The sequence below is a fragment of the Pygocentrus nattereri genome, chromosome 9, assembly GCF_015220715.1.
Source record: "Pygocentrus nattereri isolate fPygNat1 chromosome 9, fPygNat1.pri, whole genome shotgun sequence".
Classification (NCBI taxonomy): Eukaryota; Metazoa; Chordata; class Actinopteri; order Characiformes; family Serrasalmidae; genus Pygocentrus; species Pygocentrus nattereri.
In genome coordinates this window covers 35862010-35881033 of record NC_051219.1, presented here as the reverse complement: position 1 = coordinate 35881033, position 19024 = coordinate 35862010, and the positions used below count along the sequence as shown (strand labels likewise).

Genomic DNA, 19024 nt, shown 5'->3' with positions numbered 1-19024 from the left:
TTTGGAATACAGAGGATTCAGTAACATTTGGAGGATAAATGTCTGTATGGTAAAACTTATCGGGTCTGGAACATTTTTGTGGCACAATAGTGGCAATTTTTCAAAACGGTTTTCATTTTTCCACATAGAGCAAACCAACTTAGAACCAGAGTTTCTAATATGGGCACTATATCAGACAAAGAATGTCAGCAGGACTTCAGATCAATTTTGAACACCTGGTGTGTTTTGGTAACAAGAAATTATAAAAATGTGGTCAAAATGTCCAGGATAGCTTTTCTTATTGCAAAACAAAACAGTACAATAACAAATTCAAATCATAGTAAAATAGCTCCTCTCCTGCAAACAACACAGTGATTTTGACTGAAAGTTCAGAATTCACAATTCTTTTGCATGATTCGGTGAACACCACCACCAAGCGTTCCATCACCAATTTCTGAATGTTACCACAGCAGCACTCAGCATAGTTATTAAAAATGTGTATTATGGATTTTTGCAACAATGTCCTGATTGAAGACTTAAATATGTGTGAGACTGTGTGTGTGCGCCTGCACACGCACGCATGTGTGTGTTCCCTTCAGGTCTAAGGGTTGAGGGTATGGGGGCAGTTAAGCCTCGTGCAGAGGGAGCGACCGCTAACATCTTTCCAGTCAACTGTTTTGAATTACAAACCCCCACTGGGATCCAAGCCTGCAAAAAGAAAAAACGCTTCCTGCGAAACAGTGCGAGAGAGAGCGAGAGAGCGAGAGAGAGGGAGAGGTTGAGGCAGTCCAGGCGTTTGCAAGCACAATGAATAGCAGATGTTAAAAAAGAAAAAAAGGAAAGAAAAAAAAAAAACCTCTTGCTGCCTCCCACCTCTACGGGATTTTTTTGGTGCGCCTGTCGGACCTTAAGCTGTAGAACTTGGCAAGAGTGGTGTGTGTCCGACACATGACCCAGTGCGGAACTCCGGATTTGGTGGGGTTAAAAAGGAGAAAAGAGGAGAAGGAAGGGCAGACAGCTGGACTGCCCTACACGCATGCCACACACACACACACACACACACACACACACACACACACACACACACACACACACGTGAGGCAGCCCACAGAAGAGGCTGGACACATAGCGAAAAGCTGGAAAATGTTTCTCATGTCTAAGGCTTGACATTGGTAGAATTTCTCTTCTTCTCTTATGTGCCCACAATTTATAGAAGAAACTTTATACATTAACAGCATTTGAGATTAATGCAGTAAAAAAAAATTCACAGTTTATGCACAAGGTATTTATGACTCAAAGCCCAAAAATCTTGCTATACCAGCGTATCAAGTCTTATTCATCTTGAATTTTGCATTTTGGAAGTTTCTGATCAGGAAGGTGCTTCATACAATGCAGTGCAATGGACTACAGCCTCCCAGTGACGACTAGTGGAATTGCAGAGAACAGGAGCACGTCACCGCACATCTTTAGCCCACACCTGACACAGGATTCTCTCACTGCAGTGTCACATCTTTTAATGCAGAGGTAAAAAGGTGCATTGATAAGTAGCCTTAATAAGACTACTTATCAATGCTTTCATCACATTTATTTTGCTATGTAAAGATGATCTAAAAAAGCCTAAAAACTCAAGTTTTCTGTTAGTGTTTCAAACTACTACTTTATGGACAGGGATATGTAGTGAAAATAAGTGAACACATCCTCTACAGGAAACAAACTTTTTAATGTACATCTATTGATTTTATCTATTGGAGAAATAAATACGCCTTAACTTTTGCACAGGCCACATTTTGTGCTTTTCCCCCTTAATAGTTTAAATTCAGCAAACAAGTAGCAACTGTGCATTAAAATGTGCAGAAGTATGTCAATTTTTACTTTTGCATATGACTGTACTTCACACTTCAGATCAATATTGTTTAAACAAATCAATAAGCTTTTAGTGATCTGAACTCTGTTTACCAGGTATGTCAGAATGTCTAAAAACCATAAATGGATCAAGACTGGGGTGTCTAGACTTTCTGATTGTGGTGGGCCGAGTACCAGAAAGATCAAACAATATAGAAATAAAGATGGTAGGCAGGTAAGGGTTTATTTATTCGAACATCAGAGAAATCTGGAAGCAAACTTTGTTCCTCAAACTAGCTCAATACTTTTTTCAAAATCGGAAATTCTTGTTACTTTTTTGTACTCATGTTCATTTGCATCCCCTCTAGTGATAAACACTGTTTGTATAAGCAAAAACACACTTATTGCCAAGATAAATGTGTTTGGGTGCCTACGACTTTCACATGGCACACACTGTACAGGTACATGAAACAGGAGAATATTACCTTTAAGTTTGTGCATTAGGTCATCACCATCTGAATCGCTGTCTGAATCAAATAGACCTTTGAACTCCTTCTTGTCTTCATTCTTTTCTTGAAGCTTCTTGCGCTTGATTTCAGGGAAGTTCAAGTCTTCCATCTTTAAAAATAAAAAACATCCAAGCATAAATGAAGGAAACGATAACTGCAAGCAGTTAAGCACTATTTCACTCATTACTATTATCTCATTCTACACTATGTTGCTGTACATGTTTTACACAGATGGAGTAGCATTTACACTCACCGGCCACTTTATTAGGCACATTTATTAGGAACCTAACCTGTTCAGTTGCTTGTTAACACAAATAGCTAATCAGCAAATCACATGGCTGCAACTCAATGCATTTAGGCATGTAGAGGTGGTCAAGACAACTTGCAGAAGTGCAGACCGAGCATCAGAATGGGGAAGAAAGGTGACTTAAGTGACGTTGAACGTGGCGTGGTTGTTGGTGTATTTCAGAAACTGCTGATCTACTGGGATTTTCACGCACAACCATCTCTAGGGTTTACAGAGAACGGTCCGAAAAACAGAAAATATCCAGTGAGCGGCAGTTGTGTGGACGAAAATGCCTTGTTGATGTGAGAGGTCAGAGGAGAATGGGCAGACTGGTTCAAGATGACAGGAAGGCAACAGTAACTCAAATAACCAACCAAAATCTCAGAGGAATGTTTCTAGCACCTTGTTGAAAGTATGCCATGAAGAATTCAGGCAGTTCTGAAAGCAAAAGGGGGTCCAACCTTTTACTAGCAATGTGTACCTAATAAAGTGGCCAGTGAGTGTATAATAATTTCCAAAAAGTTAGTATGGCTATACTTTAGTTTCCACCATCAACATAATTTTAGACTTTGAATGTTTAGACTTTAGCTTTTGTTTTTACCCTCTAAAAAACTTTTGTCCAGCGAACAAAAAGCTAAACAAAAAAGTTTCAAATATCCTGAAACCACCTTCCAAAGCTAACAGACTTCCACCAGGTTGATGACTTTTTTGTTATGAATTCTCATTCTTTCTATGAAGAACTAATAACGTTCCTCATATAAATAATTGCTGGAATTTGAGCGCGTGTGGAGCTTTACGAAAGTGTTATGATGGAGGTGGCGGCAGGCAGCTCCAGTGGCACGAGGAGGAGGAAGGAGTAATCAGATCCGGGTGTGGAGCTGTGGATCAAAGCCTGGGCAGCAGCCCTGAGCACTCTAATACTCTTCCTGCAGCTCTCGCTCTCCTCACACACCCGCCCGTCCGCCTCCTCCGCCAATCTGCCGCTTCCCCGACGCCAACACTCCGCCTGGTGTCATCTCCATTATCTCCCTATGGACATGCTCCAACTCCAGCCCTCAAACACACACACACACACACTGGTTTTCATACCTTGCACGGACCTGGGGTCATACATGTCTCATATGTAATTTTACCTACATCTATTTATAAATAGGTATTTTATAAATTTTATATATTTTATATTATTCTAAATATTTTAGGTACTCTTAGGTATTTTAGATGTACATGAGAAGGAAACTGCAAGGCAGTCGAGGTGTGTTTGGTTAGCTGCTTGTGTGCATATGTCTCTTTAAAGGGAGCACAAAGTCAGTGACACTTTTAGGTACACTTAGTTGGAAGGACACATCCGTTACTGGTTTTAAGTATAAAATAATGTTTAAAAAAGACAAAAGGTAATGGCATCTGCTTTCCACCACCACTCAGTGCTGTCCAGTGTCAGATCAGGCTTGGGACTGCTACAAAATAATTATTTTGATTATTTACAGATACCCCCCCTTATCTTTTAGTTACCTCATAGTTCCATGACCATTATGCTTTATTTATGGAACAGTGTACAGTAAGTAAATACATAAAGCCAAAAACATTTGGCATTTTATTCTGGAGTTTTTTTTTTAGTTCTTGAAAATAAAATGTCTTTTGATATTATTAAAGAATATTTAAATACTCAAAGAAATATTTGATAGATTATTCAAAAACAAAAGTATTAGCTAGCTGCAGCCCTAGTTTTAATATTGGAACTTAATATGACTTAATATGGAGAGATACACACTGCATCAACCTCCTGGCAGAGAAAAATTAAGAATTAATAACTTGGATGGCCTGTTATGACTGAAGGAGGTGTGGTCTGTTATAGGTTTTCTAAAAAGTATTTTACCACAGTAGGACCATATAGCTCGTCCTGAGAAGGTAGGCTATCCTTGCGCTTCCCTGTGTGTGTGTGTGTGTGTGTGTGTGTATATATATATATATATATATATATATGCTTCCTGAGGGACATGAACCAATGTTTGGAAATGGAAAGATTTAAGAGAGTGTTAATAAAGCAGAGCCGATTCACATCATATGGCTTCTTTTTCACAAGTCAGACCAAAAGCACTGTTTCAAAACCTGCTCTCAAAGTCACCTAACCTGCTGTAATTAGAGGTCTGACCATATACCCTGTGTTAGGAGCTGTTTTTTGCTTAGCTGTGGTACATGAAATGGGGGTACTTGTTTAGGAGTACTAGTTTGGAGATATTTACCCTTTCTTTTCCGGAAATCTCCAGCTGAATCTCCTTCTCTCTGAGCTTCTTCCACTGGCTGTAGTACTTCGTTAGAGGAGTTCCTTCCTCTGCTACCTGCTTCTCCCACGCAGCCTGCAGCACACACGCAAACACACAAACAGTATGAAATACACAAAAACAGCAAACATCACTACAGAGCTAGCATCAATAAATAATAATAAACAGCAAGATGCGGTAGGATCATTGGACAGGTGTGTAGACTATGAAAGGAAAAGTACAGCACTGACGAATTAATGTGCTCTTAAAAGGAACGTATTATGAAAAAATTGTTTGGAAATAGAGTTTGCTGTATTAGATTTTGGTATAAAAATTGTTAATTTCAAAACATACAATTCCCTACTCAGTCCACGTATGTAACCAAAGCTGCAAAAACAGCCCGTATTGAATTCAGTATTTTCATGAGGTCATGAAAACTGATGCATTTACATCTAACCATCTATTCAGCACATATAAGTTTAATCTCAGCCACTCTAACTGAGGTTATAACGAGTGTTTCAGCCCAGACAGCTTTTTGAACAAGGCCCAATACCAAGCAGCCAGTCAGCATAGAGATCATTTCAATACATCAGTCGTAAGGGGCAGTAACAAAAAAATCCTTGGTTAATTCAAAGGGAAAAAGAAAAGTTGGGGGAAAAAAATCTCATAAAAATAAATTCCACCCATTTACAGTAAATAAAATAACACGTTAAAGCTAAACAAAGCAAATAAATAAAAATAAGGTTATGGGGCTTTCACTTTCAAAATAATATATTTCAGGCTATGATTTTCTCTCAACTCTACTCAATGCTAAATTGAAAAAATTATACAAAGATATGAGCAAAACAACTAAATAATGAGTCTGGTATCATGTAAAGGAGTGTGCGTTTCATTAAAAAACAAAACAAAAAAAAAGAAATAAACAGTCAGCAGGATGGGCGATAGAATTTCTCTCAGCCTCCCCTTAAAGGTCTTTGTGGAAGATATTGATCAGGTCAAATAAGATTAGCTGACCTCCAAATCCAATAGACGATAATAGATCTGGGCTTCCGTCATCAGTTATCTAAACTTATTTATTACAATTTGCAGTGGTTTGTCGGATAGTGAAAAACGATCAAAGAGTGAAGAGAGTTGTAACACGCTCCTCCAGGTCTGAAAACAAAATCAAACGATGCTGGAATGGTATGCAGTTTTTTGTAGAGCATTTCCATTGTATAAGCTCGGATATCACAAGGTTATAAAGAATATACAGTGGAATGCACAGACTCCAGCTGTCAGTCAGAATGCAGTACGACGACCAAGTCCCAATCTATACTATCACTGAAAAGTTTGGAACCAATGTTTTCCATAATATGAAACAAGTCTGGTTACATACAAGTGTATAAAATGATTCTCTATGCAACTTCACAGGTTTCAAAATATTAGACGAACACTGAAGCTGTAAATGAAAAATTCAAAACTTTTAGACAGGTTCAGAACGCTGAATGGAGCGGTCTAAAATGGGGAAGCAAGCTGAATAACAAGTTACAAGTTAATATCCAGAATTCATCACTGCCAATCTCAAGGTACATCATTTTTCTTCTGGAGAGATAATTACAGCATTTCTTACACCATTTCATTTACATCTGTTACAGCTGTACATATGTTCTTGATATATTCAAAGAAATACATATAAAAAAATAGATATTAGTCTGTAATACTTAAATCCACATTGTATAAGTTATTACCGTACAGAAAATAAAAACCTAGTATGGCAAATGCTTCCCAGCTTTTGAATGGTAGTGTAAATCTTCAATGATTTCCAGCTGAAATCTGTAACATTATCCATAAAAACTCAAACAAACAATGGCCGCTGTAAAGCTGGACCAGCAGGCACTTCCAGCGCCGGGCAGGGCGGAGATGGGCTGAAGGTGGCTTTAATTAAATTTCAGCTGTTTGTCGGACAGATCACCGGGGCAGGGGGCCAGGAAGATGACCTGATGTGGCAGCGCTGGCCGCGGAGCTGCTGAAAAGGTTGCTGTGCCAGGCGGGCCACTGAAGGACATCTCTCCTGCCTCCCAGAGCCGGCGACAGACGCGCCCCGGAGCGGTGCCATGCTGTCTGCCTGTGCACAGCCGCCTCTACCCCTCCTCCCCCCACTACAGCCTTCTACATTACACACGAGTGAGCGAGAGAGAGAGAGCGAGAGAGAGCGAGAGAGAGAGAGTGCCCCCATCTCTCCTTCATTTCACTCTTAAATGGTCTTAAATATTTATCAGGTCTAAGAGCAGAAGGTCTGAGTAGGAGGGAAGAGAGGAGGGGAAAAAGGGAGGGGAGGACAGGATGGGGTTAGCTCCGGCAGGGTGACGAATGAGAGCGGAGATGAAGATGGATGCGGCGTGCCGCTCGTCCTGGAGAGGAAACGGTTCTGTGCTTCTCCTCACGCCCTGCACGCTAAGCTCGTCCCTCTGTCTCAATCTGTTCCTGTAAGCTCTTTCTTTCCAAACTACTCCTGACACTAGGCCTGGGTGCCCCAAAAAACCTTTTCTGATATTATATGCACATTTTAGGTGTTTGCAGCCAAAACTGAATTGGGCAACAGAGTGACATTATTGTAACGGATTTAATTTTAGACAATTTTAACCCAGTAGGTAGCAACGTGCATGTTAATTAATAGATGAGGAGGGAGAAGTCTAGCCATTCACTTACAATAGCATAATCCAACAGATTATGCTATCCAACAGTTATTTTCAGCACTAAAATTACAGATCGTTAAAGGGTAACAGTCTAAAACTAGGAGGAGACACTAGCCATGTTTACATGCAGCCCAACAATCCGATAATAATCTGACCAATAGCTCAATCGGAATAGAATACGTCCATGTTTACACATCAATCGATTAGCCCAACTGAGGCCATTTGGACAACAATTTCTATGCAATTGAACAAGGTGGTTAAACCTGTAACTAATCCATTAAATAGAAGAAGTTTCTAACGTTCAACATGGTGGGAGCAGAAACTGGTCTGCAGTGGTGACAAACTTTAAAACATGGTGGTGGGATGAGCATGCAACTTGTGTAATTTTCTTGAGTCTCACATAATTTTAAAGCAATTAAAAATAGAAGCGCTCCAGCTAAAAACTCCGATAACACACTGCTGTGCCTCTCACTGGACTCACGTGATGCTCGTCGTCATGGTAACATCTACACTACGTGGCACAAGCAAACAGATTTTCCATCAGATTGCTGAGTGCATATAAACACCTCATTCTTAATCTATAATTGGAATAGATTAAATTGGACTGGTAAAAACCTTTGATATACCATATCATGAATATACTACTCTTTTTAACTCTTTTGAAATAACAAAAACCAGTTCAGCGTCATATCCAGAGGTTGGCTTCAAAAAACAGACGCATGAGTACTGCCAGCATTGCTGCAAAGGTGGAAGAAGAGGGAGGTCAGCCTGTCAGTGCTCAGACCATACCACACACAATGCATCAACTCTGTCTGCATGGCCGTCGTCCCAGAAGGAAGCCTCTTCTGAAGCTGATGCACAAGAAAGCCCGGAAACAGTTTGCTGCAGACAAGCAGTCCAAGAACATGCTTTACTGGAACCATGTCCTGTGTTCTAACGAAACCAAGATAAACTTGTTTGGCTCAGATGGTGTCCAGCATGTGTGGTGGCAACCTGGTGAGGAGTACCAAGACAACTGCCTCTTGCCTACAGTCAAGCATGGTGTTAGTAGCATCATGATCTGGAGCTGAACAAGTGCTGCCGGCACTGGGGAGCTGTGGTTGATTGAAGGAAACATGAATTCCAAAATGTACTGTGACATTCTGAAGCAGAGCAAGATCTCCTCCCCTCAGAAACTGCGGCACATGGCAGTTTTCCAAAACAATAACGACCCCAAACACACTGAAGGTAAAGGTGATGAACTGGCCAAGTATGTCTCCAGACCTAAACCCAATTGAGCACCTGTGTGGCATCCTCAAGCGGAAGGAGGGGAAGCACAAGATGTCTAACATCCACTAGCTCCATGATGTCATCATGGAAGTGGAAGAGGATTCCAGTAGCAACCTGTGCAGCTCTGGTGAATTCCATGCCCAAGAGGGTTAAGGCAGTGCTAGATAATAATGGTGGTCACACAAAATATTGACACTCTGAGCACAAGTTGGACATGTTCAAATTGTGGTGTGGTTGGGATAGTGTAGTGGTTAACACCTCTGCCTTCTACACTGTAGACTGAGGTTCAATCCCTGGGCAAACACCCTACACTATACCAATAAGAGTTCTTGGGCAAGACTCCTAACACCACCTTGGCCTACCTATGTAAAAATAATCAAATTGTAATTCGCTCTGGATAAGAGCGTCAGCCAAATGCTGTAAATGTTCACTGTGAGGTGTACTCACTTGTGTTGCACACATGCGCACACACACACACACACACACACACAATATTATTATATTATAATATATATATATATATATATATATATATATATATATATATATATATTATATATATATATATATATATATATATATATATATAAAAAATGTGTGTATATTCTGTGATGTCATAAACAAACACATTTACACATCAGCCCTTTTAACTTGCAGAAGTTTCACTCAACACACTGCTGAAGTTATAAGGAGTATTTTAATCTGGACTGCTAATTCAATGAGGCAGAGCATATGGCAGCCAATCAGAACAGAGGTCAGTCTTAAAGCTGCAGTAACAAAAAATAGCCTGATCAAACATTTAACTTGATCACGGAACCAGGGAATATTAAAAATATGGTTAAAAAAATATTTTATCCACTATATGCCAGCAGTACCCTGGCAGCACATGCAAAGCCTGCACATGACCCCTAAAAGGGCAAGTTTCCGAGAGGCTGCTGGAAGAAGCACTTGATAGCTTCTGTACTTCCTGTTCCCTCCTCCTCCTCATGGAGTGAAATGCTGTTAGTAAGCTTTCCCACCCGTCTGCCTACACATTATCTGCTGTGCTCCAGTATGCATTACTGAGCTGGGGTCAATCTGCTGCTGCGGCTTTCGTACGTCTCTGGATGTCTGGAGAGCAGGAATCTTCAAACTAATCACCGCAGCCAGCAGCCACATGCTGGACTAGCCATGAAACAGGGCATGCACACATGCACAAGCATACAAACATGCCTGCATTCCTCAGTGGGAGACTGTGGGTGGTGGTGGTGACCAGCTGACACCTGTATATGATGGAGCGGCAGGGTGAGGCTGTTGTGGATGGGTGGTATGGGCTGGAGCAGTGGGGACTCCGGCATGTTTTTACGACTAAAACTGGCCTCTCCCTGTCTCAGTCTGGACAGATGGGGTCACAACGTCTGGTCATGAAAGTGGTTTGAATCCACAGAGAAAGGCAGGCCAGTCGAGGTTTTAAGGAGGATAATAATAAAATGAATGGAGATGACATGCTGCGTACTGGCTTCGTTCCTTATCGAACTAAAAGCCAATGCAAATGTCATAACCAAGGGTACACCACCAAGCTGTAAGAGTGAAGGCTTTAAGCTGCATGCATGCTCTCTGTCTGTGCATTAAAGAGGGGGTCAGACACGATGAACCAGAAATATCAAGGCTGCAGGTGTAGAAGGCCAAACCAAGCTAACCATGAGGTGTTATAAATACACGCACAAAGGTGTGTGTGCTTACAGTGTGTAAATTCAGAGTGGTGCGGCGAGGCGCGCTTGCTGATGGTAAAAAAACAGAGGTATATTCAAGAGCTGAGGCATCAGGGCCTCAAACAGTGCAGCAGGCCGATGGCCTGGCGAACACACACAAATACGCACATGCATACTTACCACAGCTATAGCGTCAGCTACGCCAAAAGCAGCCTTCTGTCTCCGGCTTGTGATGTGGCTGCAGTTCTCCTGTACCTTCTCCAGCAGCTGGCGGATCTGCTTGCAGTAATTGGCCACTTTGCATTCCTTCAGGAAAGCTTTCAGCTGGAGGCAGGGAGAGACAGAGAGGAAGAGTTAGAATAGAGGATCAGTAATTTCAGTTCCATTCCACTACACAGTTGATTTATACTCGAAACCACCCTAATGAAAAAGTACTAAAGTAATACTACAGAAATCTCTCCAGCAATTCTATAGAAATCTTACAATATATTCGGTTAGCAGTATAGGACATCTCATGACTGACTGCCTCGTAGTTTCTTTACAGTGGTGGTGATAGGAACCAGGGGTCACAATGTATACAACATTTATTTATTTACTGTCCAAAACCACCAGAGAATCCACAAGTGTTTTCTGAGTATTTGTATGCAATGCTGACAAATCTAAACAGTCAATCCGTTTTTGGGGGGCTACTTTGTCTTACAACATTCTGCATGGCACCCTCTCTGTCATAAATGTATTTCGAAAAATGCATTAAATGCACAAATCCTATTGTAAAACAATTATAAAACAAAGGCTCAATCAGTATTCAGTGCAATCATAACTATTCTATGTAACTCATTTCTACGTGGTAGCTTTTAGAGGTTACTCCGACTCCATAAGTTTCTATCGGACAGTGGTTTGATGTTTCACATGAAACCAGTCTGAAATACTTTGTTTATATATTAGTAATTGAATTAAGCAAAATTTTTGAAAAATCAGTGGAATTTCACATTGTAAACACACGTTTCCTTGAACGTTATGTTCCAATAATTTCTTTGTGTATATTTAATCTATATTTCGGTATTTTATTTATGTCTGTTTTTGTGTGGCGAGGTCTTAAAGTGCAAAATACCTTTCTACATTCCTGTGTGTTAAACAAAAAGGCAAAAGGTGACAAAAAAATTCAACTCTCCAGCTCTTTTGAATTGTGCTATTATAAACAGTAGCCACAATTATTTCAGAGATATTTGTGGATACACTGTGTGGTTTAAGGTAGTGGTTATCATGGGGTTAACTCTGGGAAAACACAAACAGTTGCTTAGGGGGAAAAAACTAACATGATAAAATAGGTCTGAGAAGCCTTGGATACATCACCTGATTTTTAGAGTTCTAACAGATAATAAAAAGACTGGGTATACGACTGGTTCCTGCTGATTTTTTTGAAGTGACTGAAGTATTGGGAACCACATGCTAAACAACTTAGGATCACACACACACACACACACACACACACAACACAATGTTTAAGGTGTTTCTGAATGGAGCTGAACCTGCACACTCTCCCATAACTGGGGCACACAAACAAAAACTTGTTGTGTGGTAGTTTTTAAGAGTATTAGATGTAAACGCATCCAACTGTGCTCTTCTCAGTTTATTAAAGTGTCTTCTCGCCATTTATTTGCTGTATTTGCTTCTTTCATGCTCAGTTTTTGTTGACTGCTGGAGGAATCCAATCTGATTGAGTCGTTGATCAGTATACACTACTACAATTACACTCATAGTCAAGAAAGTAAGAAAAAATTAAATTTAAAAATCAAACATTCGATACACTCATCCGAAAAATATTCGGGAGGTAAAACAAAGTCTCCACCCCATACACACTACTCGATTTGCTCTCCCAAGTGTCGATTCTGACTACCTGACATCCTGCAGACTGGGCCAGACTGAGAATCAGGACTACAAACGTGGTAAAAGTCCTGTAGCTTAACCCCACATTTTGCCATAAAATCTTGCAGCCAAATTACATCTTGCAGTCATTATAAGTAGTTGCATGAGTGAAGTGATATTACTAACTAGCAATGTATCAGGTGGGCTGCAAAGCACCTACCAGCATCTACCAGCACTAATCTAAGTCCCCTGTGGGCACAGAATATGTGAAGATGGCTGCTTCAGTATTTCAGGGTGAATCAGGGTTTGTAGCTACAACACACTGAGATGTAGTCATACGAGCTCAATATGCATTTAAATCAAGCTTTCTGAACAGTCATCAGTGGGTTAACGGTCCAATCATATAGTGTGACTAGCCATGAAACTGTGACACTAACAACCTCACAAGACACTTCAAAAATACTATTATTTACCACAGGACTATTATAGGAAGGATGCGCTGATACAGGATGAACGCATATATCTATCATTTTTCATGTACACATCTGCCAATGCACATGCACAAACATTAGGCCTGTCACAGTTATTACATAATCATCCAATCATTATCATTTGAGATGATCACATTGTTTGAAATGATCAAAATGATTTAAGCTGACCGCTAACATTTTTTATAGTCGCTAGATTTTGGTCCTATTATACTGCAACAAGTTAAATGTGAATTCAGTGAACTGGGTTGAGGCAAATGAATGTAAATAAAAGAACACAGTAAATGCACTCACTGGGAAATCATGGCACTTATGAGAACCACTAACTTGGTACATGTTTTAAGGGCTGCACTGAGAAATGTAGGCTTAATTGTTAGCTATGTAGTTAATTCAACATTTTCAGCTGGTGTGCTGACAGAATTAGTATTTTTTTTTTTGTTTATATTTTCCATCTTGTGAAGATCATGAAGCTCCACACATAGTTCTGTGTAACTGTAGACATTTCCATGAGTTCTGATTCAACAGTACAACAAGTATTAGCTATTAATTAAAGTGAGGTAGCAGATAAGGTGGCAAATCAGCCAATTTAGTAACTTTAGGCTTGGATCCCAACAGCTGCAAACAATGAACAAAAAAAGACAATTAAAACATAAATCCCAATTTTTTTGGACAATCTGTCATCAGCTAAAGTGATCAAATTTAAAAATTGGGACTACATCTACCTGGATTAGCATTAAAGATAAATGTAATGTTTATCTGTAGAGAATTACAAATACAATAAATAATATTTGAATACATCAGCCTAACATCTAAATACTGCTCTTCTGTAGAACAACAACAACGAAAAAAAAAAAAAAAAAAAAAAAAACACTGGTTCGAGAGATCCATAAAATCTAAAGATCTTGCTTATGGTGATGTTCATTTAAGCAAATATCTGCCGATACCAATATAATCCCGCTATCACAGTGCGGCACTAAGTATTACAAAAGTATTATATACTTTATAGTATGTATATATAGAACTACAGAAAATCTTAGCTTCCTGTTGTACAACTGCAGTTCTTATGTGAAAATGCAGGGCTGTCACCTCAAAATGAAATAAAACAGGACTGTCACAACTACATTTATGGAAAAATCTACACCCTTGAAAAATACATTCAGTCCTTTCCTGTCTACATTCTTAAATAACCAACAAAAAAAAAACAACTTTTTAAAGATGTTTACTAAAAACATTACTGTTTCACCTAAAAATGTGGACACCATACAGAGTAAGTGAGAAAAGAATCTATATAAAATTATAATTTTTTATGTTTTGGCATTTGGGTGAAAAGCTATAAAGGCCATACTGCTTTAAAAAAAACAGAAAGGAACAAAAAAAAAAAAATAAAAAAATAAAAAAAAAAATCACAAACATGTTCCAACAATAAAACTCAGGGATTAGTCGACGGCAGCCATTAAAAATACCCGCATGAATCATCCCAGGCCAAAGGAATAAATATTCAAAGCATGACTTTTAACAGCACTGTGGAGGGCTGAATTTTGGCCAAAGAGCAGGATGTGGCCTGTGTGTGTGTGTGTGAGTGTGTGTGTGTCTATGAATGAGCGAGGAGCGGTGGTGCTGCATAGAGACGCTGGACTGCAGCCTGCTGTTGGAGTCTGTGAGGGCTGAAAGTAGCTGGCTTGTGTGTGTGTGTCTATGTGTGTATGAAGCCTGTGGCTGGGTGTCCCAGGCTTGGCCCTCAGTGCCTCTCAAACAGGATGTGGGTCCAACAGTCGCCACCGCGATAAAAGAGATGGAGGAGGGGTGAGACCAAAAAAAAAAAAAAAACGAGTCATTTAAGAAGCTTACATTTACATAGGCCTTCACTCACTTACATAGGCCTTCGACAGAGACCTCTCTCTGCATGGTGTTCACTGTTCAAAACCATTTAAACTTTCTTATAACATAAAAAAATACATTACATTAAGAGTACATTAGAGTACATTAACTGAAAGGACACGGGAGACAGAAAAAGACAGACAGGGAGATTGAGAGAGAGAGTGACAGACAGAGAGACAGACAGATCCAGAGAGTGGGGGGGGGAGAAGTGGAAGAGAGACAGACAGACAGACACAGAGAGAGAGAGAGAGAGAGAGAGAGAGAGAGAGAGAGAGAGAGAGAGAGAGAGAGAGAGAGAGAGAGAGAGAGATACAGTGAAAGAAGTGGAAGAGAGAGAGAGAGAGAGGGGAGAGAGAGAGACAGACAGAGAGAGAGAGAGAAACAGTGAAAGAAGTGGAAGAGAGAGAGAGAGAGAGAGAGAGAGAGAGAGAGAGAGAGAGAGAGAGAGAGAGATACAGTGAAAGAAGTGGAAGAGAGACAGACAGACAGAGAGAGACAGAGTGAAGGAAGTGGGGGGAGAGAGAGACAGAGAGAGAGAGTGAAAAAGAGTGAGAGAGAGAGAGAGAGATACAGTGAAAGAAGTGGAAGAGAGAGAGAGAGAGAGAGAGAGAGAGAGAGAGAGATACAGTGAAAGAAGTGGAAGAGAGACAGACAGACAGACAGAGAGAGACAGAGTGAAGGAAGTGGGGGGAGAGAGAGACAGAGAGAGAGAGTGAAAAAGAGTGAGAGAGAGAGAGAGAGAGAGAGAGATACAGTGAAAGAAGTGGAAGAGAGAGAGAGAGAGAGAGAGAGAGAGAGAGAGAGATACAGTGAAAGAAGTGGAAGAGAGACAGAGACAGACAGACAGAGAGACAGAGTGAAGGAAGTGGGGGGAGAGAGAGAGAGAGACAGAGCAAAAGAGACAGGGAGAGTGAAAGAGAGATAGAGAAACAGTGAGAGAGAGAGACAGAGAGTGAAAGAGACAGACAGAGAGAGAGAGAGAAACAGACAGAGAGTGAAAGAGACAGACAGAGAGACACAGTGAAAGACAGACAGACAGAGAGAAAGAGAGACAGACAGACAGAGAGAGAGAGAAGGAAGTGGAGTGAAAGAGAGAGGGACAAAGGGAGGGAAAGACAGAGAGTGAGTGAGTGAGTGAGTGAGTGAGTGAGTGAGTGAGTGAGTGAGTGAGTGAGTGAGTGAGTGAGAGAGAGAGAGAGAGAGAGAGAGAGAGAGAGAGAGAGGGTGCATGGTGTACCTGGATAACAGTGGGCAGAGCAAGCTCAGGAAATCCAACGGTGTGGGCCTGGGTGTGGAAGTACTCCAGTATGAGGTCATACAGCTGCTCTATCAGCCCATCCTGAAACACACGCACCAATATATACTTATTACACCCAGCAGCTAAATAAACTACCTAGACATTCACAGATAAAAATAATAATTAGACAAAGAAAACAACAGACTCTAGTTGGTCATTTTGCATGTCAGTCAAATAAAGCTTTCCAGTCAAAACAGGCATTTTTCTTGGCCACACTGAGTAATAAAACCAGTGTGACCTTTCCGATTGCCCAGTTGCCCAGGACAAGCAAACAGCAAGTTATTCGAAAGCTTCTATGAAACCTCAGTCTTTCTGTACAGCATACAGTGTTTAGGTATTTTGATGCCAATCCATGTGTGTGTGTATATGTATGAGGCCCATTTATTGTTCTACTGTCCTTTCTAGTATTTAAACGCTCTGTTTATATCATCTGCACTTGTTTAATTGTTGTGTATCTACACTCTATGTAGTCCTGTTTAATGCACTCCAGAAGAGCATCATTTCATTCCAATGTATACAAATCATTAAGTAATGACAGTAAAGACCACTTGACTTGATGCTTAGCTTTCATAGGCAAACATCACCTGATCACAGGAAAAATGGTCTAATCCTGCATCAGCTAATATCTAGCCAATCACATTGTTTGCTGGTATTCACATGTAGCGGATTAAAGGTTAGACTAGAAAAATGCGTTAACAATTGCTAAAAGAAAAACATATCAACTGTTATAGAGGGTTTACATTGAGGGAAAATATAAACGTTGAACCCTGGAAGCTTATCAAGCTTTTTAACTGATCAAAAGTTACTTTTGTATGCCATGTATAACATTCTCAGATACAAACACATTTTAATTAGAAATACAATACTGGCAATCACAAGACTTAAAACTCTCCTTTACGACAATGTGTATAACTGCATATCAGCTGTTGAGGGGTGTGACTGAGGAACTAAAGCTTGGCACCAAAACCAGATTAACCTCCACCTGTCACCTGCTGCCCTGTCCCACTGGAGCCTACCTCGCCCAGTGTGGCTTACAATGCCTGGCAAACTCACAACCTGCTAATCCTGACCTGGTGTGGGCTCAGGATTGGAACTAAAGCCTCTCGACAGCCCTGTAACGCTTGCCCACTGTGCCTATGCACATGCCTTCACTATGGAAAGTCCCTGTGCTGATGACCGGGACTGGGGGCGAGGGGTAAATTTAGTAACGCGACCCCTGGGTGGGGGCAGGTTTAGGGACCCGTTTCTGACGTACAATGGAGCTGGATGGCTACAGCAAAAGCACGCCCTGCCAAACGGGAGAGCAGGATAATCCCCACGGGCCGTGTGGCAATCCTCTTGGCAAAGGCCTGGCGCGCTGCTTTAGCCGCTGTAGCGGCATGTTCAGGCTTTCATCTGCTAACCCCAATCCAGTTATGGCCAGCCAGCGTGAAGACACGACAGCCTCACACAGGCACGAGAAGAGCGCAGTGAGAGAAAGAGAAGCCGATTTCTTATCTCTCTGCTCCTAAACGTGATTCATGCGACTCACAAGAAATGGTAAAACTTTAACTGATGTATAAAATGAATCATCAGCTACATAAGCCCTCCAACCCACTTGCAAAAATGTAACAGGTAGCAATAGTGACCTTTCTGAACAGGCAAAACTGATGCAATGTCAGTGTAGCAAGATGGAGCATCAGAGTGAGACACTGGTGTATGAATAAAAGCCATGCCCAGCTATGAACCATCACAAAACAGAGCCAGCAACCATGCAGTGATGGCTTTCACACTTTCATCTTAGTTTACAAAAATTCTCTCTGCATGCTATTCAACCCATGTAAATGGTCTGACAAATGAGATTACATTTCTGAGTGGCATTCAAAATATAGAAAGAATGAAGTTTCCTGTAAGCCGGGACGGGAGGAGCTCTCACCTTGAAAGCCTTCTCCTGCAGGTTGGTCTTGCTGAGTTTGAGGATCACAGCAAAATTAATGGGTTTGACACTCATGCGTCCTGGTTTTTTATTGAAGTCTTCCTGCTGAAGAATCTGAGAAAACAAACAAACAAACAAAAGCCTTAGCCTTCCACCCATCTGGAAACAAACACAAATAAACAAGGACAAACAACAAAAAAAATCCATACCAAGATACCTTAACAAATAACTGCAGTAAGAACAGATCTGAAATGCCAGACTCTTTATAGTTTTTGCAGAGCCAAAATGTACATTAGATTTTATAATTTTATAAATTAACAATTGTGATGGTTAAATAAATGATTGCCTCTTTCTACAATTTGCATCTCATCCTGTATCACTTGGCCATACTCTAATGTTCTAATACCCTACAACAATCAGTACTCTGGAATGTAACTACACTGAAAACAAACACAAAAACAGGTGTCACTCAGCTCACACTGTGGAAAACACTGAATATGGGTGGACATCTCTAAGCACCTTATACTTCAAGTTGCCAAGATACAATTACAAAATAATTCTCAGTGCACCATAACTCTTTATTTCTGAAGCCTAAATTATGTTTTTTCCACTTGTATTTGTCATTAACGTGACTACTTGCATGTGGCTGTAACCTATATGCAACACACTGGTTAGGTCTGTGGGCCTCTCGGACCACCAAACAATGAGTAAAATATAAAAATGTAAATATATATATATACACACACACACACACACACACACACACACACACACACACACACACACACACCTGTTGTCGGAAGAAAACCTCATATCTCCAAACTTGGAACTTTACAGGAGAAAAACAACATACTGTAGTTTTAATGCAAGTCAGTGGAACCAGACATCTTTCCAAGCCATTTTGGGCAGTTTCTTTTGCTCCATTCATCATGAAATTTACACACAATGTAAAGGACAACAGGTTCTTTGAAATTATGTCAAAAACTGAAAAAGGACAAAAATGGAGATACGGGGTTTTCTTCTGACAGCAGTGATATATTATATATAATTGAAGGTTGGAGGAGTAGCATG

General features: G+C 40.5%; 1 protein-coding gene across 1 annotated transcript in view; it reads right to left on the bottom strand.

The window, feature by feature from the left end:
- noc2l (NOC2-like nucleolar associated transcriptional repressor) overlaps positions 1 to 19024 on the bottom strand; it is a 47508-nt gene that overhangs the window by 10772 nt on the left and 17712 nt on the right. Inside the window, exons 13-17 of the mRNA XM_017709298.2 lie at positions 17954 to 18067; positions 15979 to 16080; positions 10690 to 10833; positions 4857 to 4970; positions 2307 to 2439 (exon numbers count right to left, since the gene is read on the bottom strand). Coding sequence (XP_017564787.1) covers positions 2307 to 2439; positions 4857 to 4970; positions 10690 to 10833; positions 15979 to 16080; positions 17954 to 18067 — 607 coding nt within the window. The remainder of the gene's footprint in view (positions 1 to 2306; positions 2440 to 4856; positions 4971 to 10689; positions 10834 to 15978; positions 16081 to 17953; positions 18068 to 19024) is intronic.